The sequence below is a fragment of the Capra hircus genome, chromosome 5 (genome assembly GCF_001704415.2).
Source record: "Capra hircus breed San Clemente chromosome 5, ASM170441v1, whole genome shotgun sequence".
Taxonomy (NCBI): domain Eukaryota; kingdom Metazoa; phylum Chordata; class Mammalia; order Artiodactyla; family Bovidae; genus Capra; species Capra hircus.
This window is the reverse complement of record NC_030812.1, coordinates 111,515,975-111,541,358: the sequence shown is the minus strand read 5'-3', so window position 1 is coordinate 111,541,358 and position 25,384 is coordinate 111,515,975. Positions and strand designations below refer to the sequence as shown.

The 25,384-nt window shown below is 50.9% G+C and overlaps 1 protein-coding gene across 1 annotated transcript in view; it reads right to left on the bottom strand.

Annotated features, from left to right (window-relative positions):
• The window catches only part of ACO2 (aconitase 2), a 46,806-nt gene that overhangs the window by 5,826 nt on the left and 15,596 nt on the right, over positions 1 to 25,384 (bottom strand). Inside the window, exons 2-9 of the mRNA XM_018048823.1 lie at positions 16,010 to 16,146; positions 11,674 to 11,932; positions 8,479 to 8,571; positions 4,880 to 5,038; positions 4,500 to 4,650; positions 3,084 to 3,188; positions 2,106 to 2,197; positions 1,034 to 1,139 (exon numbers count right to left, since the gene is read on the bottom strand). Of these exons, the coding sequence (XP_017904312.1) occupies positions 1,034 to 1,139; positions 2,106 to 2,197; positions 3,084 to 3,188; positions 4,500 to 4,650; positions 4,880 to 5,038; positions 8,479 to 8,571; positions 11,674 to 11,932; positions 16,010 to 16,146 (1,102 nt within the window). The remainder of the gene's footprint in view (positions 1 to 1,033; positions 1,140 to 2,105; positions 2,198 to 3,083; positions 3,189 to 4,499; positions 4,651 to 4,879; positions 5,039 to 8,478; positions 8,572 to 11,673; positions 11,933 to 16,009; positions 16,147 to 25,384) is intronic.

Here is a 25,384-nt window from a genome sequence, read left to right as displayed (position 1 = left end):
CCCAACAGACAGAAGCTGGAAGCAACCTATCTCGCTGTCTTTCCTCTCAACCCAGACACTTAAGAGAAACTGTGGCCGCTGAGCACGACGCTGAACACACTTGGCAGCATATAACCTGCTGTCTCAGAGTGAACAGCGTCTGTATGTGGACACACACTGGAGGGCCCCCACTGCAATACTGACAGGGGCCGCTGCTGGGGAAGGACCTAGGGGCCCATTTTCTTTTATATTTTGTAACATTCTCTGGCTTTCTACTTGGTTTTATAATCAGGAAGAAAATAATTCTTTTAAAGAAGTCTATCATAGTTATTCAAAAAGCCAAAAAAGACTGATGACATCACACTGTCTACAGAGACAGTCTGTCTTACCAGTTCAGTGATTTATTTTCTGATTAAGTTACCCAAAGATTTCTTTTTATTTACGTCAACTAATAAGGCTGCACACACTGTACAGCGCCTCATGCTAGGTGCCATCAAAATCTCTCACCAGCCCTCAACACGCCCCTCCTCCCAGCAAGGTCAACGGAATCACCCCCATTTCAGAGCTGGGGAACCGAGGCACAGGGGGTGAAGCAATGAGCTCACGGCCAGCCAGCTATGAAGTGGCAGAGTCAGATTCACTCTCAGGCCACGGGGTTCACGTGCTTCACGAAAAGATGACAACAGCGGCACCAACATGCCCGTGTGTGTGTGTAAAGCATGTGAAGTAAAGTCAGGCATGGTGGTTGGTAAGAGGAAATGTTCGTAAAACAAAATTCACACACATCAGTATGGGCATGTACAAAGAGCTGGTTCTGGCTGAGGGTGGAGATTAGGGGTGTTTTAAAATTCTTGTTTTGTCAACAGTTTCTACACTGATACGTATTTCTTTTACACCAAGAAAAAGTAGTTTCTTTAAGAAGCTGTGGAGGGGAAAAAAATTATTTCACAAAGTGCCTGAACCATTCAGGAAGGGCCCCATGGTAAGCACGGGAGATGGTCCACAGCCCTGGGTGGACCTGCTGGCTCTGGGGTTGGGAGTAGGGGGTACTCACCAACTCGGATGTCCAAGGGCCACCCCTCTTTCTCTGCCACACTGCCCACTTCTGCCACAGGGTGAGCCAGGTCAGGGGTGAAGGGCCCATTGATGTGCGGCTTCAGCTGAAGCAAAAGAGGCGGGGGTGGCAGTGGGGAGGACCTCAGCTTGGTGTGAGGACACCTTTCCCCTTCAGCGGTGGCCTGGCTCCTGCTCGCCCAGTCACGGTGGGCCTGGGAGGCCAGCTCTCATTCTACAGCTCACAGCTCATCCCAGGAAGCGCCCGAGCAGCGGGCACTGTCCATGCACCCGCTCCTGCAGCCCTCCCACCCCCAAGGTCATTATCTCCCGCCTGCAGATGGCAGAGCTGCCTGCCTCGCCCAAGGTCACGAGCTTGGAGACAGCAGAGCCATGGGATGAATCAAGGCTGCCGGCTCCCTCAGCCCGTTATCTCCCGTGAGGTGGTACTTCTGGAATCTGGAGGCCAGACATTTTATCCGTGACGCTACTTATCACCAACGTGAAGCACTGAGTGAAGTGCCTGGCACCCAATTAGCCCTCAATAAATATCAGCAACAGTTATTACATGAATTAGCTCATTCAGTTCCCATGACTGCCTCGGGTTTCACATGTGATGAAGTGAGGCCCATAGTGACCTGAAGTAAGGTCACAGGCTTAAGTGGCAGAGTCAGGATTTGAACTTGTGCGGGTTGGCTTCAGGGCCTAAACCCTCAGCTGCTCTGTTCTGCTACTTTGGTCCCTCTAGCCCATCCTTTCTCTGGCCTTCCAAATGCTACCCTGATCTTCAGGTCTCAGGGTACCAGGGTTGGGCTTGGAATCTAGGGCCCTGCCCTCTGAATTCTCACAACAAAGCAAGCTCAAGGGTAAAATCTTGGCTTTTCTGAGAGCTGAGGCAGGGGCAAACTGAACGTTTCTGAATGACCAGCTGGGGAACCAAAAGCTCAAGAGCCTTGCTGGGTGTGCAGCCAGGGACCTGCCCAAGCTCTCCCCAAGGCCCACCAGAAGTCTCCAGATGGCGCCTGAACAACCCCCACCCTCAGAAAGTCCTTGGAACCAATGCCCTGCCTCACCTCACTGAGGTTAATTTCAATCAGTTGGTCATAATGGCAGCCAGAGTCAGGTACCAAGTGATCCTTGAATTCATCAGCAAGGTTGGCAATGTCTGAAATCAACAAGGGAGGGAGACTGAAGCATGTAAGACAGAAATTGGTCACAAGACTCCATCCATCCAGAAGGACCAGTTACCCAGCACCCGCCACACACAGCGGGCCCTGGGCACTGACTGGGCAAACAAAGGAACAAAACAGCAGCAGAGGGCACAGCCCCTGCCCTCGAGGAATTCAGTCTAGCGAAGGCGCCATCAGTGAGCCCGAAGTTACAACACAATACGGGAGAGGCACAGGAACGTGGGGACACTGAGCAGAGGTACTGACTTGGGGTTCAGAGTCAGGGAGAGGAGAAGCACCGGATTTTAGAGGAGGAGAAGTTACTTGATAATTAAAGGAAGAGTCTTCCAGGCAGGATTCTGTGTACAAAGAGCTCGGAAACAAAGTGACAAGCTCTCCCCAGGTCCCCCAGCCTCTGGCTCCACCAGTCGCCTCCCTTCAGAAGACCCAACAAGCTCTCCCCAGGCCCCATTTCCAACTCTGGGTTTCAAAGAAGCTAAGCTCAGGGAAGTTGTTGGGGGAGGCTGAGAAAGTGGTCCTTGCACCAAATGATTTTCCTCCTTCCCTGCTAGAGTAGGAATTACAGAAGCAAATCCACGTTATTTCCAGAGCTTCCCATAGAGGGCGCCAGGGACCAGGCCAAGAAGAACCGAATTCAGATGCCCTTTTGGGGTTACTAAATCCCAAGGATGCCCATCCAGGGGAACTAAATTCCTGAGCCATGATGTTTCACGCTGAGAGGCCAGAGCCTCTGAGAAGCTGATGAGAGCTACAGAAGCCCACTTAGGAGCAGTCACACACATAACCTCTCACAGACTTCCAGGGGCTTCTCAGAGCCCTGAAGTCAGTTCAGAGACGGGATTAGGACCCCCACCGGCTCACCTGCCCGGCCTGTCTTGCTCAGGTATTTCTTCATCCTGTGGTTATAAGGGAACACCGAAGTGGTGGCCCCAATTTCTGCACCCATGTTGCAGATGGTCGCCATGCCTGTATAGAGACAGAACCCACAGGGCTGGCTGAGCAGCTGGGCGAGGCCCCCACACCTGCTAGAGGCGCATACACATCTTTGCACCAGGGAGCTGGCATCACTTCTTCCCTCGCTCTCATTGCCCTTGTGGTCCAGGGTTAAAAGGAGGGCCAGGGAAAGAGAGACCACGGGGCCAGAGCCCAGTGTCCTGGCTGTCGGGGTGGCTGCTGGATACAGGGAGAAGAACACAAGATTCTAGCCCTACGAGCAGAGTTCCAATCCTGGGCCTGGCTGCCTGCTCAGCAGACTAGATGGCCACCATGTGTTGAGAGCTGACCTGGCCAGACTGCCCAGCCATTGCTGTGTCCATTTGCAGGTGAGGGAACCGACTCAGAGAGGCCCATGGTCATGCCATAAAGCAAACGCCAGTGTGGCATCAGGACTGGGCCTGTCTGCCTGCTTGATGGGCAGGCCTGCGTGCTTTCAGCCACACCACAGTGGAAATGTTTCTGGGCCTGGGGTTTTCCAGCTGTAATACTGGAATGACGTCTACGGCCTGGACCACAGAGCTGCCCACAGAACTGGGGAGGTTACAGACATCTTGACAGCAACCAGCACTCCAGCCCCATGGGGTTGCTGGGACATGGGTCTGTGCTTGTTGCCAACTTCCTAACAGAATGCCCATCAGCAGTAAGCGCTTCTTACAGGAGTGAGCCCCGCAGCACTGGAGGAATACAAGGGCCAGCTGAACTCCAGTTCTGTGGGGGTGCTGTGGAACTGAGGCAGACAGGGAAGTCTGGACTGAACCATCTCTAAGGCTCATTCCAACTCTACTTGGATTTCTGAGGGCCCAGGCATTGAGGCCAGATCACCAGGAGTGATGAGCAGGGAGGGTGCTGGCTCCCACCTGGTCTTAGAGACAGGTGATGGTCTCTAACCCAAAGGAAGAGAGTGAGGTTCTGACTCCAGGCAAGGGAGGGTGTGAGAACCGGGCTGCTCTGTGACTGAAGTCCTGCTCTGAGTCCCTGCCCTCCACCTTCTGTGGATTCTTCTGGATCACTCAAGGCAGCCCATGGCCATGGCCACGCTGGCTCAGCCCCTAACTCCGTGTGGCCACAGGGAAGTGACCTGCCATCCTTGAGGGGCCCCAGCATCCCATTAAATGAAGGGCCTGGACTAGACAACCTCCCCTCTACCTCTAAGAGCCAATTGCAAGTTCCCAAACTAACTGGCCAGAGCCTCATGGGCAGGCCAGCCGCTGTGTCTACAGCTCAACCACAGGCCCATGGGCCCACAAAGGCTGGGAACACGCCTGCAGCTGCCGTCCTCACCGGTGCAGGAAATAGAGTCTACTCCAGGCCCATGGTACTCCACGATGGCGCCCGTGCCACCTTTCACTGTGAGGATGCCCGCCACCTTCAGGATCACATCTTTAGGTGAGGTCCAGCCAGAGAGGGAGCCCGTCAGCTTCACACCAATCACCTGAATAGGTGGGGCAAGAAAGCAGGCACAGGCCCGTGTGTCACACCCCACATTCCGACCAGGAACCTATCTGCTGGAATTCTCACTCGGGCTTGTTTATCCCTGCCTCCTTCCCAGAGAGAGCTGAGCCTGACCTATGCGCTCAGCTCTTGTGGGTCCCACATCTCCTACTCGCCCCACCAACCACCCCTCTGCTGCCACCCCAACACAAGCCCTCCCCACTTCTCACCTTGGGGCACTTCAGCTCCCAGGGGATCCCAGCCATGACGTCCACAGCATCAGCACCCCCGACTCCAATGCAGATGCCTCCCAGGCCACCGCCATTGGGGGTGTGGGAATCAGTGCCGATCAGAAGAACCCCAGGGTAGGCATAGTTTTCCAGAATGATCTGAAAAAGAATCCAAGGTCTTCTGTTTAAAAGCCCTGAGCAGAGAAAGGAGCTTAGGGCTCCAGTGGGGTCTGCAAGACTGCCCCCTGCCGACGCTGGGCCACTGAGTTAGTCCTAGGCGTGCCTCCTGCACGGGGCCTCTCCAGTGTAGCCTGGATGAGCCAGAGACCTGGGAGACTGGTAGCTTGGGCTCAGGAACAGCTCTGAAAGCTCCTGATTGTATGACTTGGACTAGTAACTGCCTCCCTGGACCTCAGTTTCCTCATCTGTTAGTACAGTATTAAGAATGGCTGCACCATCCCGACCCCAGGATGGTGGTGAGAACCAGATGACCTGGGATCCAAGAGTGTGTCCTGGGACAGGCCCGGGGACAATGCTGACTGCTGAAAGGTGCTTCGATAACACTCGCTGCCTCACGTGGTGGATGTGTGGAGTGTGCTTATCTGGCTTCTCCAGAGAGCGGACAGTCTCCCATGGCCTGGCTCCAGCACAGCGGAGGGAGGAGCTGGCAGTGAGCATTTCCCCGCAAGATACCTGATGTGGCCCTAGGGGCAGCAATCCCAGAGCAGCCCCACCCACCACCTGAGGTGCTGGACGCTCTGCGGCTGCGGGGTTTCTCAAGGAGAGCTGCGGCCAAAGGGAACCATGTGTGGGTCTGAGTTCCGGCCCCACCACCCAGCTGCGGGCCCCAGGCAATGCACTTCTCTCCGAGCCTCTGCTTCCCTTCTGTAAAGAGCAGCTGACAATAGTGCTCTCCTCACCAGACCACCGCAAGGACGTGATGGAAGCATGTCCCTCAAGCTGTAATCGGAGAAGGCAACGGTACCCCACTCCAGTACTCTTGCCTGAAAATCCCATGGGCAGAGGAGCCTGGTGGGCTGCAGTCCATGGGGTCGCGAAGAGTCGGAGACAACTCAGTGACTTCACTTTCACTTTTATGCATTGGAGAAGGAAATGGAAACCCACTCCAGTGTTCTTGCCTGGAGAATCCCAGGGACAGCGGAGCCTGGTGGCCTGCCATCTATGGGGTTGCACTGAGTCGGACACGACTGAAGCGACTTAGCAGCAGCAGCAGCAGCAAGCTGCAACAATGCCTGGGAGAGGCAGTCTTCTTGTTTTGCAGCCAAAAGCCTTTACCTGAGGTTCTGTGGTTCACCGTCATATGGATTTATGTCCCAACATACACATATTATGGATGTCGGGGACTCTAAATGAGATCAGGGTGGTGAAAGGCTCTTATGAATTGTCAAGACCAACTGAAAGGTGGGCAGCTTCCCTGGAATATTACAGAAATCCCAGGGCCTCTGCCTTGGGCAAGGCATTTGCTCAGCAGACTGAGTGAGGCTCAAGGGGTCTCGCCTCTTGAGAATGCAGAAGTTAGAAGACCTGGTTCCTTCCCCAGAAACAAGCCAGCTGGCTGGGAGAAGAGGCCAACACGGAGGGAATCCCTAACAAACTCAACTGCTGCAGAGAACACTGTTTACCTGTTTCAATTCTCCAGCCCTCCTATCCTCGGCCAATACAAAGATTTAAAACTAGTCAGTTAATTTCCAAAACTCAAGGTTGTAAAAGCCTGCTCCATGAAGACCAGACACATAGAACTCATTATGATCACACAGCGTAGACTGTGAGTGTGGTCCACATCCAGAAAGGAGTGGTCGGCGCAGACTGGAGGGCAGCAGAAAGCATCACAAAGAAGCTGGTTGTGACAGCGACCTCAGCGGTTAGCTGGGCAGGTGGGGGTGTGGTGGGGAAGAAGTGTATTTTTAGGCTGGACTACCACCGAGAACATAAAACTGGAAATGCAGCATCTATGTGCAGGAGCCGCGCATACTGAGGACCTATTCTGTACTGACCTGGACGCCAGCCCAGAGCGGAGTGGAGTAAACAAGCCACTGGCCTGGTCCCCACAGGGCACGCGGCACACTCTGTGGCCATAACGCGAAGGGTCCCGCAGAGGGTCACAGAGACCCCAGTGCTGGGCACCGGAGGGCCAGGGCTGCACAGAGGGAATCAGGAAGCAGCACGGTGGAGGAGGGATCAGCCAGGGCATTCGAGGCAGAGGGAAAGGGACTAAGGTTTGCTGTGGACATGGCGACTGAAGCTGCCTAACGCTGGGGGGTCGGGGGAGGAAGAGGAAAGCCGCACAGAGATCATACAGTCCCTAGGAACTTTCTTTTTAAAAACCTTGGCCCAAAAGCTCCCAAAAAGGCCTGGGCATCTGTACTCAGGGGGAATGGGGGACGCTTGGATTGGGGTCCCCTTGATGACAAAAAGCCAAGGTTGGGGCCACCTGATCCCTTGCCCTGCCGCTGAGAGAGGCCTTCTGGCCCCTGCAGACCAATGTGACCTGCCATTCGTGGGGAGCCCCTTCCTGGCGACGGAGAGGGTTTCAAAGGGCAGAGCGGTGATCTGTGGGCTCTGGTTTCAGAGTGGGGCGGTGTGGGAGCCCAGGCAGGGTCGGGTTACAGCCTGACTCAGCGCATCTGGAAGTGAGGCCTAGGCTGGAGGTAGGGAGAAGGGTCACCTTGGGAAGGTACAAAGAGGCAGGTTTCACACACAGGATGGAAGGCAGATGAACACACACCAGCTGATGACAGCTAATCAACTATCTCCCCAGAAACACACACATCCACACACCACATGCACACACCACACGCACGCACGCACGCACGCACGCACGCACGCACGCACGCACGCACGCACGCACGCACGATATTCTCCTGTCAAGAGAATATTCACCCCTGGGGAGACCCAGAAGAGCTCCTGGCTGATGTGGCCACATGACCTGGGTACCTCCCCCTCCAGAACTCCAGCCAGTGGCCAGACTCTGAGGGCACCCCCTGCACTGAGAGGGGATGAGCCCTGGTGTGACAGGAGAGCACAGAGCGGGCAGAGCACGGGCCCCAGGGCCAGGCTGCCCGGATGCTCGCAGGAGCCTGACTCCACACTTGGTCAGCTGGATGTCCCTGGGCAAGGAGATTAAATCTCCATTTCTTAGCTTCCTCACCTGTAAGGTGCGGACAATAAAACCACCAGACTCACCGGGTCCCGGCGAGCGCTGCGTAAGTTACTATCTGCAGAGTGCCTATCGCACCAAGTATTAGCAATCCAGCCAAGGTATGACGCTTGTGGAGAAAAGCAAAGCAAAAACCACCACGATACGCACGATCGTTCAGAGAAGGTAGAGCACAAAATATGCCAACCTGAAAATGCTGCTCAGAAGGGACTACTCTAAATTCTCACATGGAGACTGAGAATGTGTAACCTGACACAATGAAAATTAACTGTAAAATGAAAGTGGAGTCTAAGGGTTGAGGAAAACGTCATCTAACTGCCCGCTGAGGCCCCTACTCATACAGACTGGGAGGTGCTGCCCACCCCCAAAGGCTAGCCTGCTCCTCTGCCCACCCCCAAAGGCTGGCCAGGCCCTGCTTTACCTGGTGAATGATTCCAGAGCCAGGCCTCCAGAAGCCCACGCCGTACTTGGCACCTGCAGTCGCCAGGAAATTATACACTTCCTGGTTTATGTCCTATTGAGAGAAATCAATAACCAGGGCATTAGAAACAGTTTGCTCATGCCTCCCTCCCTCCACCTCCTCTCCCCTATCACTGAAATGCTGGCACTGGAAAGGCAGGCCCTCTCCTGGAGGCCTTCTACAAATAATTCCCAAAAGGCTTGGATGCTGGCCCGCAAGTCTCAGCTGGCAGGCCCAGGAGAAAGACCAGGAAACAGAGACGGAGCCCAGTTCTGTGACACATGGCCAGGGAGTAGGTCCAGAACAAATCCCTTCCCGCCCCACCCCCCGGGTCTCAGCTTCCTTATCTGTAGAAGGGTCCTTCTGGCACTCAAGTCCTTGGTCAAGGCCAGCAGCAAGGGGGCGGCAAGACACCACAGGACTAACTGGGACATGGTGGGGGAGGGAAACCATCAGAGGGAAGCAGCGGGACGGAGTGGACCACCCGGTCCCACCACGCCTCATGCTGGGTGTTGTTTCTCCTTCGGAGCCTCGGATGCCTTGCCTGTAATTCTGGCTAACGTTTACTGAATGCCCACTATGGAAGTGGTACCATGCCAAAACAAACCCCATTTTACAGACGCAAAAACAGAAACTCAGAGGTCTTGCTCAAGACCCTAGGGTTAAATAGACAAGTCAGAGTTTGAATCCAGGCCTGTCCAGCCAGAGCCCGTCGTTACACTGTAATAGGAACAAAGCTACTGCCCTCACAGAGGCTACATCTCAGAACACCTAGACCACTGTCTAATGCGTGCTAGGTGTGGTCAACACTGGGTAATATGTTTCATGGGCCCCAAATGAAAGACTGTCAGATGGACCATGTTCCCAACTGTAGGTTTCAGCCAAACAGGCAGCAGACGGTAACCAGTATGCCTATAATTCAAAGGCAACTTCCTCAGGGGGAAGGGAAGGCTATCCCAGCACATGGATATGAGGCCAACGTTTAACTGGACAACCAAGCATGTCCCTGGACAGGTGAGAACTCAGGGACAAAAGGGATGGGACCATAGGCAGAGGAAGGACTCACTGTGGGCTCCACTAGGCCCTCCAAGGAACACCCTCAAAGCATGCAGTCCCCTTCATTTACACTTTAGACCAACGGGACTTTCCCAGTGGTCCAGTGTGGCTAGGACTCTACGCTCCCGATGCAGAGGGCCTGGGTTCGACCCCTGGTCAGGGAATTAGATCCCACATACTGCATATAAGATCTGGTGCAGCCAAATAAATAAAGATTAGAAGTAATAATAATAATAAAAAAAACTGCAGACCAACCACACATCCTTCTGAGGGCACGTGTGGTTCCCCTAAGTGAAAGAGTGGCGGATAAAGAGCTTGGGTCCCCAAAGCAGTCTCTTTCTGATTAATAATTAATCCGTTGGTCTCCTCATTTACAAATCAGTCACTGATATAACTGGTCCCAAGGGCAGGAGGTGGGTGGCTGTGGCCGCAGCTGCTCCTGTGTCCATGCGGGTGGCGGGGGAGACAGCCAGGTGGGCACGGAGCGCGCTGCTGTCTGCACCTGACTCAGCCTAGATGCCTCTCTGGTGGTCTCTGTGACCCTGGACACAGAGACCTGCCTCTCTGAGCTCCAACCAGAGGGAACCTTTACAGATACATGGAAATCTGACCACGCTCCTGCCCAGAGGCCTCAAGGCCCTCCTGCTCCTGCCCTGCCCACCTCAGAGCCCCAGGTCCACAGGCCCCTTCCAGCTCCACAAAGGCATCAGCTTTCTTCCAGCCTCAAGGCCTTGAGGAACTCTGCTCTGTCCAGAATGTGCTTCCTCATCTGTCCTGGTCTCAGCTTACATGTTACATCCCCTCCGACTCCACATGTATCTTCCAGGGCCCCACAGGCTTCCTTGAGAACACACGTACAGACTGGCGATTACCAGTCTGCTGACTGCTTAGCTGCTGTCTCTCTACTGGACTCCCAAGATCCACGTTCATACTGGATCCCAGCACAGTGCCTGGCATAAAATTAACGTTCAATAAACATGGGTGAAGTAAAGCAGGAACTGGGTTCTGAGACCCCATGACTCTGAATCTCATCTCCAGTAGGTTTTAATCCAAAAAGTCAGGAGAGGGCTGACTTCCGAGGGGGCTGGCCCTCCTGTGGGCGGTCATGCATCTCTCAGGCTGAAGCTGGGGACCCAGTCCCCAGCACCGCAGGACCCCGTCACTTTACCAGGTGCCACAGCTGCTGCTACATGGGAACCACGGGCCGGCCAGCTGGACTCTGCCGGCTGAGGGGAGTCGCCGTGCGGCCAGGACAGAGTGAGCGGGTGGGCAGGGGGGCCTGAGTGGGCAGGCTGCCCTGCGCCTCTCCCAGGGGTCTGAGAGGCTGGCTGAGCCGCCAACCCTGGGAGCCGGAGCACTCTGCTCTGCACCCGTCGGGCTGCAGCCCTGCCAGCACTCAGCTCCTGCCAACGGCCCCCAAGAGCGGGGCCCACTTCCATGACTGGGTGGAGAGGGTGGAGGCCCAGAGCTGGGAGAGACCGCATGTTGCCAACAGTGGGCACACACAAAGGTGCCACAGCAGAGCCTGGAGGAAGGTGCACAAATTCGGCTTCCTAAGAAAGAGAGGGTAAGCCAAGGTTGTTCAGTGTGGCAGCCAGCCCCTTCCACCTCATTAAGCAAAACTCACAGACGAAGAAAGCCCACAGGGGTTATCGGTCAGTGGGAGCTGGGAGAAGGGTCTGGCCCTAGCCTCACCCCCGTGCAGCTGTGGGACTGCACACAACTTGGATGCTTCAAGTTTACCAACAGCGACACTGTTCACCCACCTCCCTGCCGAGGTCCCCAGGGCCCTGGGAAGAACACGAGAGATGACTCTCCAGGGCAACTGGAGACAAGAATCAGAACCTGCACAATTTCCCTCATACTCTGTTTTATTACAGAAAAAGGACCTGAGAAGAGTACCTTTAGTATGGTTAAGACTGGGGATGATTTTTGTTTTCTCTAGGTTTTCTCAGTATTTTCTAACATCTTCACAAAGAGCAAGTGGTGTTTTTAGAGGCAGAAGAGAACAAGACTAAACTAGGGCCCCTTAGACCTGGGGGGCGGTGCCTCCCACCCCGCGTCACCCCCACCGCCCGCCTCTGCAGCCCTCCAGCTCACCTTGGCCCGGCGCAGGTCCTTCTCCCCGCCGAGCTGGGCCTCGATCAGATGGTCGCAGTGGATGGTGGATGGCACGGCCACCCTGGGCAGGCCGCTGCTGATGAACTGCAGCATGGCCATCTGGGCCGTGGCGTCCTGCATGGCCACGCGGTCAGGCCGCAGCCGCAGGTACGTCTTGCCCCGCTCGATCTCCTGGTTGGCCGGGTCATCCAGGTGTCCATACACGATCTTCTCTGAGAGGGTCAGAGGCCGGTTCAGCCTGGCGGGAGAAGCGGGGGCTTGCCTGGTTCCAGCTGCACACGATCCTGTCTGCCCACAGCCAGGCCCTCTCAAGTACAAGGCAACCTCGACGGTGGCCAGGGAGGGCACCCTGTGTCCAAGGTGGAGACGAACCAGTACCCCCAGCACTCAGCACAGCACCTGGCACTCACTGGGTCCAAAATCACTTGAGGAATAACACCACCACAAGAGGGGGAGGGTTTTCTTTTTTCCCTAAAGGATATTTACTTTCCCATGCGTATTAAAATCCTATTATCTGATGAGCACTTTTTTCATCTATGTCTCATGGTTTAATCCTTACTGTAGCCTCGTCGTTAGTAAAATGACCTAGAGTTAATGGAGACTCAGAGGAGTGATATTCAAAGCTCAGGTTCGCAGGAGGAGTCTCACCCTGGATCCTCTACATCTCTTGGGCCACGGCCACCTTCCCCGTGCAGTTGGCCCACTGGGACACAGAGAATCCACCCAGCGACGCCCTCACCCCATCCTCCCCTCCCTGCACCCACAACCCTCCACCTTAGGTGGTGGAGGCCTCATCACCCTATTATACAAAAGCCTTCCCCATCAGTCCCACTTGCTCTCACCCCACTAAGAAGGGTGAGGCTGCCAGCTCTCAGAACAGAAACTGATGCCAGCCTCACGAGACCCTGTTCCTAGACCTTGTTTCCCTGTGGGGCCCACCCCTCCCTTCCCACCAGGGCCCCTGGGGAGGTCCAGCTGCCTTCTCGTTACAGCCTCCCCGCTGCACTCTAAGCTCCCTCCGTGGGGGCCACCTCTCACCAACCCCCACTGCCTCTCAGCATAGCCCATCTGCCTGGACCTCACACTCTGCCTTCCACCACTCGCAAAGCTTAAGCCAAACCCAAGGCCTCCTCAAAAGGGCAGAGTTCCACGCATACCCAACGAACCACACACACACACACAAAACTGGACTCAGAGTCAGAGGCTCTGGGTTTAGACCTGACCCTATTACTAAACCCACTGTGTAACCAGATAAGCCAGGGAGCTCACCAGTCCATCTCTAAAGTCCAGGGCTGGTACTGGAAACAGATAACAGAGCTTATACAGCACGCGTGTTTTAAACAGCTTCACCAAGGTATAACTGGTGCGGAACAGACTGCACATATTTAAGTGCACAACTGATCAATTCTGACATATGAATATACCCATGAAATCGTCACCACGCCGAGACGACGCACACACCCACCAGCCCGAAGTCTCCTCTTTCCCCTTTATGACCCCTCCCTCCTGCCCCCATCCCCCGGCAACCACTGATCTGCTTTCTGTCCTAGTTTCTTCCTGGCGCTTTCAGTGCTCAGGGCAGAGCTGGTCTACATACATCTATACTTGGATGCACAGAAGTCACTTTATTCTCACAACACAGAGGAGCAAGGTGAGGCCCAGTGAGGTGAAGAACCCTGACCCTGGTCATGACGTAGCGAGGGGCCGAGCTGGAAGGCAAGGAGCCACCGTGGCCTTACACTGCCTTCTCAATGACACCTGGAAACTCAGGGTCCAGCCCGGCTTGTAGCCAGTGCTCCACGACTATCCTCACTGCTACTGCTGTCACCAACACGACTCTGCGGGGAAGCAAAGAAGGGCCCTTCTGCTGGCCTGGGTTCCAGCCCCTCACCCCCAAGTGGGCTTCACCCCTTGAGAGCAAGGGCTCCCTAGGCTGCTGGTTTTGTGGGCAACAGCAGAGCAACCGCCAATTCTGAAAGCCTCTCAGCTCTGCTGTCATGAGAACTTGAATAAAAATAGGCCTGGCCTGGAGTACAGCCTGCCCCCTTTAGTGGAGCGTCTCCCTGGCTGGTGAGGAGGCAGTGACTCACTGCGCGGAGCAGGGCCCCTCTTCCTGCATCCCAAGGGCGATGAAAAATAGCACACGGGCTTTCAAACCAAAGACCTTGACAGCAAATGCCTGAAGCTGTATGAAAAAGCTAAGGACGAGTTCATCATCACATTTCTGTGGGGATTAAGTGAGGACGGCAAAATGGATCCTCAACGTCCATCTGCTTGCCCAGCTTCACTGAACGACAGAGACTCGGTTCCCAGGAACAGAATCAGGCTTCTCTGTCATGGGGTGGAGTCATCCCCAGGCAGGCCCCCTGGCCCTCTAAAACACCCTCACATCTATCCTAATCCTTTAGCATCTTTCTAGAATGGCTCCACTTTAGCCTTCTTTTTTCTATGGAAGGGTCTCTCCACTGTGCCACCACTGACAGTTTGGGCCAGATGATTCTTTATTGCAGGGGCTGTCTTCCATACTGCAGGGTATCTGACCATATTCTTGGCCTCTATCCACTAGATAACAGTCAACCACCATCCCACCCCGGGTTAGGACAACCTACAATGTCTCCGGACATTGCTAAATTTCCCTGGGAGACAAAAATCAACCCCTCACCCCCACCCTCAATGAGAACCACTTCTCTATGACAACAATGAAAATGGAACATCCCTAGTCTATACTAATCTGGAAAATGCCCAGAGTTATTGATTGGATTTTTCTGGTTGGTGCAGGGTTGGAATAAAAAGGCAAAGGAAAAATTTTAAGGGGAGAGTTAATTTCGCTGATAAAAAATTAAAACCAAAAAAATTTAAACAAAAATTTAAACCAAAACAAAAAAATTTTAAAACCAAAATTTAAATCAAAGTTTTTTGATTAACTTTTTGAAGCAAAGACAAAATGGTAAAGACTCTTTTGTCAAGGTATGTGAAAGCAAGCTTCTGTGTTACTTCTCCCAAGCAAGGGGAGGTGTTTTTGCAGACTAAAGGAAAATCCATTCTTTTTCCACTGAGCTGTGATCTGAGAGCTCTAAGAATAAATAAAATAGCGTTTTCTGGGGAAAAAGTATTTGTACAAGGTTGCAGAGTGATGAGGACAGTGGTTTCAACCCTGGCTGCCCATCAGAACCAACCGGGAAAGTGGCCAGCACTCCTCACAGTCTGATGTCCACTCAGTCACCTGGGGCTCCTGTGAAAACCGCAGATTCTCACTCAGTGGGTCTGGGGCGGGGCCTGAGGTTCTCTACGTCTAACAAGCCCCCAGGCCTGCTTGCTGGTACCGACGCTGCTGATCCACGAGCCACATTTTGAGTAGTTAAGTTCATACCACCTGAATCAGATGAACACCCTTGATGGACATGAATAGGTCCTTACTGTAATTAGATGATGCTATGCTGGAGGCTGTTGGAGATAAAGACTAAGATAGTCCCTGACCCTTAAAACGGAGGTGAGGACACCAGTTAAGGCAGAAGCAAATGCCAACGGGGAGCACGTGTGGCACAGTGGCCAGAGCACTGGGTGAGGTCCAGTCGCTCTCTCACCGTGTGGCCCTGTCCACCTAAGCCCGCCCGCCGGCTCTGAGCGGCAATTCTGTGTGCGCTCATGTTGGCTCCCTCGTGCTGCCAGGGCCATGCCACCTGCCAGGCGGGCACGCAGCTCTGTCTGCAGGGGTTCAAGCTCCAGGAACAGTGCTGCTTGCCATGCAGGACCAGCCCCCATCCCTCCTCTTGTGGGATCTCATCCATCTCCCCTCCTGAGCCGGCATCCAGCCCAGAACCTGGCACTCAGAACAGCAGAGCAAGACAGCTGCCACTTCACTACATGGGCAAAGAGAGGTCCAGAAAAAAGGGATGCTCAAGTGCCCATCTGAGCTTCCTTCTGAGTCTCAAGGTTGAGCTCTCCCCCGAGCTGATGGACCAAAGAGGAAATATAGTAATTCTGAAGTCCCTGGACCTGGCAGACCCCAGAGGAATGGCCCAGAGCCAGTTGTCTGTCTTGGAAAGGGTAGCTGGGACGTTCAGGCCACAGCACCAAAGAGGGCCTGAGATCTTCTCTAGGGCCCACATCTCCAGGCTTCTCCTTGGCAGAGAGGGCGGAAGGCCCACCAGTGATCCGGAACACCCTTCCGCAGCAGGGACCGCTATGCCCTCAACGCCTAGATCCTGCCACCATCCTCCTCCGCCAAGCACCTCCTACACTGTCTGAGAGGGGCAAGAAACACCAGAAACACCAAGCCCTCTAACGGTCTCCACAGCTCGCCCTGCAGCCTTACCGTTTGCGGACAATGTTAATGTTCTTCTCGAGCAGGTCATAGCGGATGTACTCATTGGGTTCAAAGTGGCTCATGGCCACCTTGGCCCGTTGGCACAGGACTGAGGCCACATGGTACTGCCGTGCACCCAGGGCTTTCTGCAAGAAGACAACAGTGACTGTCAGCAGAGCATTGAAGGCGTTGCACCCCAAAGCACAGCGCAGAATGGTGAAAAAGGCAAGGAATTACAGTGTCAAGAGCTGCTCGGTGAGTGCAGCCTCAGCTTCCTCGCCTGAGCACAGAATGATACAGCAGCCACCAGAAACACAGCCTGTGGTAGGAGAAAGTGCAAGGGATTTATAGTCACAATGGCTATTTATAGTCACAAAGTCAAGTTCTATCCGCCTGAGAAAACCCTCCATCATCTGAGGGCCAGAAGAGATGGGCCACGAGGGCAATGCAGCTGTAGTGATCACACAGCTGCCACTGGCAAGGCAGAACGCGAATGTGTGTGGAGGCTCTCACTGAGCTCTGAAGCACCACCCAAACAGTCCCTGCTGTCCTACCTGCTCTCTAAGTCCGGGGGACTTTGTCTTATTTATCTCTATCTGGACTACTTGGCACATTAGAGATTGAATAACAGCTGAACTGATGGAAAAACTAGTGAGGAAAACCTGCACATGAGCTTCGGATGGCTCCTCCCTCCCTGAGATGGTGGTGGCTAACCCTGCTCCCCTGGCACGTGCAGCAGACTTACAGCTGGCCAGAATGCGGCACAATGCTGCTACGGGGCCTGAGACCTGGCCACAAAAGGATAACTTCCGCCCGGCTCTCTCTGATTGCTCTAGGGCAAGACACCACTGCAGTGAAAACATCTAGGCAGTCCTGAGAGAGGCCCGCCTAGAGAGGAACTAGACCACCTGCCAAAACCCAGCATGACCTTGCTAGGCAGGTAAGCACGCCATCTGTAAGCAGGTGAAGAGCTCCAGCCAAAGCACAAGCCACAGATAACCAGGGGCCTGGCCAGCAATCTGGACCGCAATTTACTGAGTGAGTCAGAGCCAGAACAACCCAGCCAAGATGCTCCCAAATTCCTGGCCCACGGGAACTAGGAGCGAGAAATGTTCACTGTTGTTTGAATCCTCCAAGTTTGGGAGAAACAACTTATTAATGCAGCAGCAGATGAATGATTGTTAAGTTGTCAGGTCTGTGTTAGTTCATTTTAAACTGGATGACAAACTTCACAGAGTGCACTATGACCAAGGAAGAATCAATGAATCCAATGAAGCGACAGTGGGGAAAGAACAGTGGAGCTCAGGGTCTAGCAGCTCACACCCTGGGCAAGCAAAGAGGCAAAGCTCAGGCCACCGCCCCTTTGACACCAAACCCTGCTGACCTCAGTATCTGAACCCCTACGAGTGCGTAGCGGCCGCTCCCTGTGCAGGTCACCCAGTGAGGAGAGCAGACCCCGTTAGGAAACAGCACACCCCCCACCCAGCACAGCAGGAGCGGCCTCCCAATGCAGACTTCAGGCCCACCTGCCCTCCAGCTCAAAATCCACCAGGGACTCTACTGCCCGCCCTTCTTCTATTGGGTGAAGAACCCGCCAATCAAAGGGCTTTCTTTGGGAGGGGGCAGTACATCCTGTGGGATCTTGGTCCCCTGACCATGGAGCGAACCATGTCCCCTGCAGGGGAAGCATGGAGTCCTAACCACTGGACAGCAGCAAAGCTGTGCAGAGCTCTACCTTGGTCTTTTTTTTCCTTGAGGTTAATCTGTGCCTTTATCCGCCAGTACAATTTAACTACAGTAGCCTGCAAACTTTTTTGATCTAAAAAGTGCATTTTATATCACCGTCCAACAAATACACAAACACGTATAATACATATACATATATAACAGTGAAACAAAGCTTTTGACAAATCGTCTATCCTAAATCATTTTAAGTTTTTCCTTTTTAACCAAGGATGAACGTATAACTCATCAAGTCCCCAGTCCATCTGAGGGGCCACTTTAATGAAGTGAACAGTGGTGCACATTCTGTGCGTCTGGACAAAAATATGAGGACATCCATCTGCCATTACTGCTGCTGCTACTCTGTCATACAAAGTATTTACAGCCACCCCTATGTTGTCATACAAAGTATTTTCACAGCTCATAAAAACTTTTGTACTGTACATCCATCTCCCTTCTGCCCCCAAATTCCTAGCAACCATTGACCTTTTAATTGCCTCCATAGTCTTGCCTTTCCCAGAATACCATATAGTTGGAATCTCTTTTTCTTCTTTTCCTTGAAAAGGGAGGTTCAAGCCTTTAACCTCTCATGGCCCACCCATGCATGGACCGGACAGGCTCTAGGCGGCAAACCCCCCCCCACCCCCGCAACCAATCACTGTAGCTTTCTAAGCGAAACTGAGCCTTGTTCCACAGGTCCTGCCAGCAGCCACGTGGCAGTACAGGGGGACATGTGTTGGGTGTTTGTTTACAGGAAGGTCACAAGTTTTGCGCCCCTTGTCACAATAACCCAGATTCCTGTTTGGTGTGTTATCAGTTCAGTTCAGTTCAGTTCAGTCGCTCAGTCGTGTCCAACTCTTTGCGACCCCATGAATCACAGCACGCCAGGCCTCCCTGTCCATCACCAACTCCCGGAGTTCACTCAGACTCACGTCCATTGAGTCAGTGATGCATCCAGCCATCTCATCCTCTGTCGTCCCCTTCTCCTCCTGCCCCCAATCCCTCCCAGCAGCAGAGTCTTTTCCAATGAGTCAACTCTTCGCATGAGGTGGCCAAAGTACTGGAGTTTCAGCTTCAGCGTCATTCCTCCAAAGAAATCCCAGGGCTGATCTCCTTCGGAATGGACTGGTTGGATCTCCTTGCAGTCCAAGGGACTCTCAAGAGTCTTCTCCAACACCACAGTTCAAAAGCATCAATTCTTCGGTGCTCAGCTCTCTTCACAGTCCAACTCTCACATCCATACATGACCACTGGAAAAACCATAGCCTTGACTAGACGGACCTTTGTTGGCAAAGTAATGTCTCTGCTTTTCAATATGCTATCTAGGTTGGTCATAACTTTTCTTCCAAGGAGTAAGCGTCTTTTAATTTCATGGTGTGTTATAAATATATCTTAACCTTGACTTAATTTCGGCACCGGTTTCTATCCACCTCTAGCCCCTTGTGGTCTACAGGAGTTCGGGTCAGTCACCCCAGGTCTGATAGGCTGGCCTTCCCAGTGGACGTCAGCCACACACACAGTAGGCACAACTCTCAGGCTGTTCATTCAAGTCTCAGTGCAAATGTGACCCATTCCAGGGCAGGCTCCCCAGGGTGGACATTTGGTCAGGCCAACCTATTTAGTGACAGTCCCCAGGTCTTCAACCCACAATAATAATAACCACCTGACTGAAACGTCACTAAGCCATCACTTATGTTTCACGGTTAGGGACAGCAGGACTGACCTGCCAATTGTCCTTCAGAAATCAACACTTGCACTCACTGTTTTACTAATCTACTAACTGCAACAAAAAAGTAAAAGGATGTTATTAGCTTGGCTGTAAGACTGTAAGCAATTCACTCTATTCCTCCAGGCCTCAGCTTTTCAAAGGGTGAAACCTCAGCCGTGCTCCCTGCTTCAGAGCTGAGCTGAGAGGTTTGAAGTGCATGAAGTGTCACGTGTAACTCTGAAGAGGCTGACCTCAAGGGCAAAGACATCACATATCATTCATTCACAGACCACGTATATCTCACATGTAAAATGAACACTAGGCTATGGGTGATCTTAGAATAAAAATAAGAATAGGGACATTCCTGGAGGTCCAGTGGCTAAGACTCCCAGCTCCCAATGAAGGAGACCTGGGTTTGATCCCTGGTCAGGGAATGAGATCTCCCTTGCCACAAGGATGATCAAAGATCCCACGTGCAGCATTAAAGACTCAACACAGCCAAGTAAATAAAAAATAAATATCAAAATTGATGGGGAAAAAAAAAAACCCCAAACCCAGTCATTACTTATTTGGTACCTGCTCTATGCCACCAGGCATTTTCTGTGTCTGATTTTGTGTGAGATGATTGTTATTCCCACCTTACAGATGTGGAAACTGAAGGTCAAAGAGGTTAAGTCACAAGTCCGACACGTGAAAGCAGTGAATCCAGGATGCAAGCACGGGCCTGTTTCTTTTAAGATGAGCCAATTCCCCTGGATTCTGCTGCCCTCTTGCCCACAGAGCCTATCCTTTCCCATTTGAAGGCAGCCTGGTGTGATGGTTCAGATACAAGACCTATAGTCAGACTGCCCAATCCAGCACCACCAAACTGCTGTGACCCTGGGTAAGTTACTTAGCCTCACCAAGCTTTAGCTTCCCCATAGAGAAAATGGGAGATAAATGTTGGCATTAACTTCAAATGAAACAATCTAAGTGCTTGGCACAGAGTGTGTTCATAGAATATGTGCTCACTGTATTCTTTTCCTTCATGGAGGAGACAGACACAAAATTAGATAAGGTTGTGCTCCTTTTCTGGATTCTGGCGGAAGAGGCATGCCTTTTATTTTGCTTACTGCAAACACAGCTTTTGGTTGATCAGCATTTTTCAGAAGCCTTAGCTCATGTGGACCTTTGACATTCCTGACCCTCTTCTGTCTGTCTTGGTATTTCGGCTGTCTTAGTATTTCTCCTTAGTTATTTGCCCTCCTTCCAACTCTGGCCAAGACATTCTGAAAATCTAAGTTGAGGTCTATAGGTATATCTCTTCTGTCTCTCCTTCAGACAACTTGCAATTTGTTAGAATTTGCCTTGGAAAGTCTCCCATCCTTCTGAAATCCCTTCTACTTACGGGGTCCTGGCAGTGAGACCTCATCTATTTGGTCTCTGAGTAACTCAGAATTTGCTTTCCTCCAGGGCACTAGACACACTGAACTTCCTTACCCAGTACAAACCCCAAAGGGCTCTGCCACTGGGCCTTTGCACCTGCTGTTTCTTCTGCTTAGAAAGCTCTGTCCATCCCTTCCCAATCTGCCCTTCATGTAGGTAATTTCCATTCATCCTTCAAGGTCCAAACTAACTTCATTTTCTTAGGAAAACTTCTCGAACTCTCACAGCAGTTTGGCGGTGCTGGATTGGGCGGTCTGACTATAGGTCTTGTATCTGAACCATCACACCAGGCTGCCTTCAAATGGGAAAGGATAGGCTCTGTGGGCAAGAGGGCAGCAGAATCCAGGGGAATTGGCTCATCTTAAAAGAAACAGGCCCGTGCTTGCATCCTGGATTCACTGCTTTCACGTGTCAGACTTGTGACTCTCACATATGCCCATTTACTACTTTCTAACATTCATTTGTGAGACGCTATCTGTCTCCACTACTCTGTAAGATCCACTAAGAGAGAGACTGTCTCTGTGTCTTCATAATAAAATTCCCCATACGACTGAACACCAGGTCTGATACACAGGAGGTGTTACATAAACACTGGTTAATTAAACCAAAGGATTCTTTTTTTAACTTTACCAACCAGTTCTTCCTTACTGAACAAGGTTGACTACAGAGCAAGTTCGGTTAACCTTGTAACAGCAAACAGTTAACAAGACAAATTAATAATTTACCAGTCTCAGATGCTTTTGGTTAGATTGTAAACAGGCTGAACATTTCTGAAAGACAATTAGGCGCTACCTATTAAAATGTGAAATGTCTCTATCTTATGACTAACTTTTCTTCTTCTTCCAGGAAGCTATCTCATAAAAACACTCATTTGAAAGAACACAGAGACTGGCAGGAACATTCTCTACATCACTGTTTCTAAAAGAACAACCTAATTGTACAAAAATAGGGCACTGGTTGAATAAATTCTGGTCTACCCATGAAGGAAAGCCATTCTACAGCTGTTTAAAAGGAATAAGGTAATGGTGGTGGTCTTACAACATTGTGAATGTAGTTAATGCCACTGGACACTTGAAAATGTTGTAAAATGTCAAATTTTATACGTATTTTACCATAATTTTAAAAAGGAAGTAGATCTACTTTTATTGGCAGGAAAAAAAATTCCATGACATTAGGTGAAAATAATTGGCAAAATAGTACTATGGTATGGGCCCATTTCTGTATAATAATAGTAATTAACAAATGTAAATATGCTCAGAAAAAAAAAACTGGTAAGATCTGCTTAGATTGTTCACAGCAATTATCTGCAGAGATTAGAATTATGGGCACTTTTATGTTCTAGGCTAAGTATTTCCAAATGCTACACATGTGAGCTCTTTTTGTAATCAGGGGGAAAAAATGGATGAGACAAATCACTGAAGGAAAAGCACGTTTACTGTAGTATAGCATACACAGCAAGATCAGGGAGGAGCATCTGGGCAACAATCAAAAGCATTCTAGTGTTTTAAAATGTGCAAACCCTTGGTTTCAGCTAGTTAACTTACAGGAATTTATCATTACTAAGGAAAAGGGGGGAAAAAAACGTACCTTCACACTATAGGGACCTGGTTACCACCACCTTAACCCAGAGTCCAAAGAGCGTCAGCAATAGCAAGACTGCCTTGTTTGTGCCTTCCACTCAGACAGCACCACCTGGGAAGAGTCCCTGCCAACAAATATTCAACTGAACCAAAGAAAGCTTTGGGACCTGACTTCCAGTTTAAGACAAATGCAGGGAATAAAAGAATAATCAGTTACATCCAGAGTGTGGACAGTCTACAAGAAACTGGCCTGGTCTCCTCCCGAAGTCAATATCATAGAGGAAAACGGGGTGTGTGTGTGTGTGTGAGGGGGCAGGAGGGACTGTTCTAGGTTAAGAGAGACTACAAAGGCCACGTCAGTACAGTGCAATTTTTTTTTTTTAATTAGATTTTGATGTGGAAAGAGAAAGAAACCAAAGATACTTTTGGGAGAAGTAAAGAAAGCAAATAAGGCAAAATGTTGGTAACTTTTGACTCTGGACAGTAGGTATATGGGTATCCTTTGTACTGTTTTCTGTATGTCCTTACATGTAAAAAGTCATGACAAATACAGTACTGTAAAGTAAAAAAAAATAAAATTTAAATTAAAAAAAAGTCATGACAAAAAAATCTTTTAAATAAGGCATCAAGTACAGTTAAATCCATGTGCTAGATATAACAGCCTAAATTTCCTTCTTGGTTTTTCTGTATTTGCCAAGTTTTCTACAAAAGATTCATTTTGTAATACTTCTTATAATTAGAAAGAATGTAGACAGCATTAGTTTTTAATTAAATCAGAACCAAAGAAATACTCTTATAGACTGCTTGCAAGCCAAAGATTGATAATTCAATCTTTTCATAAAGCAGTTTGTCAATAAGATGCCCACGGGCTCATCCATACGTTTGACCCAATAATTCTGTATCTGAGACTCTATCATCAAGAAATAATTCTAAATATATAAAGGCAATGAACATTATAAAAAACTGTTTGGATTAAGACGGAAAATTATTTTCTCCTATAATTCCCCAAATTATATCAAGGTGATACTGTTTTCAGACGGTGTAGAAAAAAACCCAATGTTCCCTAGTATCATTATATTTTTGTCCTTGAACCTCAATTCTGAAATCCAACATTTGGGGAAGGTACCAAGCTCAGAGTGCCCACCCTGTGGGTCACTTCCCTGTGTGTGGTCTGGTGGACAGTGACAGGAGGCGGTGGGGGCCAAGAAGAACATTTGAGGGGTGGGAATCCAGAGACCTGGCCTCAGAGTTGGGTCACAACGTCCCCTTGGATAAAAAGCCTAGACTTCCCGTGCCTTTTTTCCATTTCTATAAAATGGGAGAAGCAGGTTATTCTGGGTGCTTCAAAATCACCTGGGAGATTTCACAGACATGGTGCCCAGCCCCTACGGGCTCCCAGACCGCTCAATCAGAGTCACCAGAGGCAGAACCTAAGCATCAGTAAGAGCCTAGGTTACTCTGACACAGCTGGGTCTCGGAACTACTGGACTAGATGCTCTCTAGAGTGCGTTCCAGCTCAGAGATTCTATAAATACTCCTCCCCAGCAAGCGGGCTCTCAGATAAACCCACTAATTCCCCAAAGGCCTAGGGGAAAGCATAGCAACATCACAACAGATTTATCTGCATCAAGGAAGAAAACCCCCAGGGCTCAGGTCTTTCTGGAGCAGCCACAGCCTTCGCCCTTTGTTCACAGATGTGCACATGTGCACACATCAAATGCAACCCAGTATAGTGTCACAGAAAGCAAGCCAGATTCAGAACACTCCAGTGATGACTAGCTCCCTGCCTGGTCAAATTTTAAAATAATTATTAAACAGGGAAAATAATCCCTGTCATTTAACAAACAATGAACATGTTCCTAGATCCCAAAAACTGTCTCTGAGTGGTTTCCAAACTTCAAGGTCCATGAACAAAATTCTTTGTGGTAAACATACCAGGCTGTTGCTAGGAGACAACTGGCAGCCTCAGTTGCTGGGGGTGGGGTGGGGTAGGGTCATTGTCTCCACACACCTGTATGCTCTTTGCTACAGACTCCTGAAGGGAGCTCAGTTGTACCACACTGGACTCTAGAACACCACAATGCTCTCCCTCAAGACCAGAAGTTGGTGGGATGCGACAGACGTGGAAACAGACAGCGTGGCAGTGTGTCAGGGTAGCTGCTGTATACAGGGGTCAGCAAAGTTAGGAAAAGACGAACGGCAAAGCGAAAAGGATGCTGAGACCTCCTCGAGGCTCAAACAAGATCATGTTTGGTTTTAAATCAAAAACACTGACTACAGATGCAAAAGCCAAACAGAGAATGAGTGATTTGCCCCAAATCGAATGCCGTTTGTGGAGAGTCATCAGGGAAGGAAGAAGTCATTCAAAGTCCGTTGTAGTATCCTAGCAACATCCAAATATTGGCCACAAGATGTTCTGGGCTGAAAGGACCCTGCAGAGAGGGCTTTTCAGTTTTGACTGAAGACACACAGGCACAAAACACACTTTATGGTGTGATCCAGCAGCAGGTACTTGACAGCGCATGTAACTCAAAAGTTTCACACCTGACATATGCAATGTATACTGACAGTTTTTATTCTCTAATTATTTTCAGTGTGGTAAAATACACATGCGCTCATAAAATTTACCACTGTAACTGTTAAATGTACAAGTCAGTGTGCAGCCATCACCATGGTCTCGTTCCACGACTTCCCCACCACCTGAAGCGAGCGGCTGCTCCTCCTCTCCACCCTCCCTGTCCCAGCAGCTGGCAGTTACTGATCTGCTGTTTCTATGGATTTGTCTATCGCAGGTATTTATTACAAACGAAATCATACAATAGGTGGCCTTCTGGGTCAGGCTTTTTCCATTTAGCTTTCTGTATTATTTTTTTTTAAAGTAACTTGCACCCCATTAATTTCATGATCCAGTAACAGGTCAATATAGGCAGTTTGAAAATACTTCCTTAA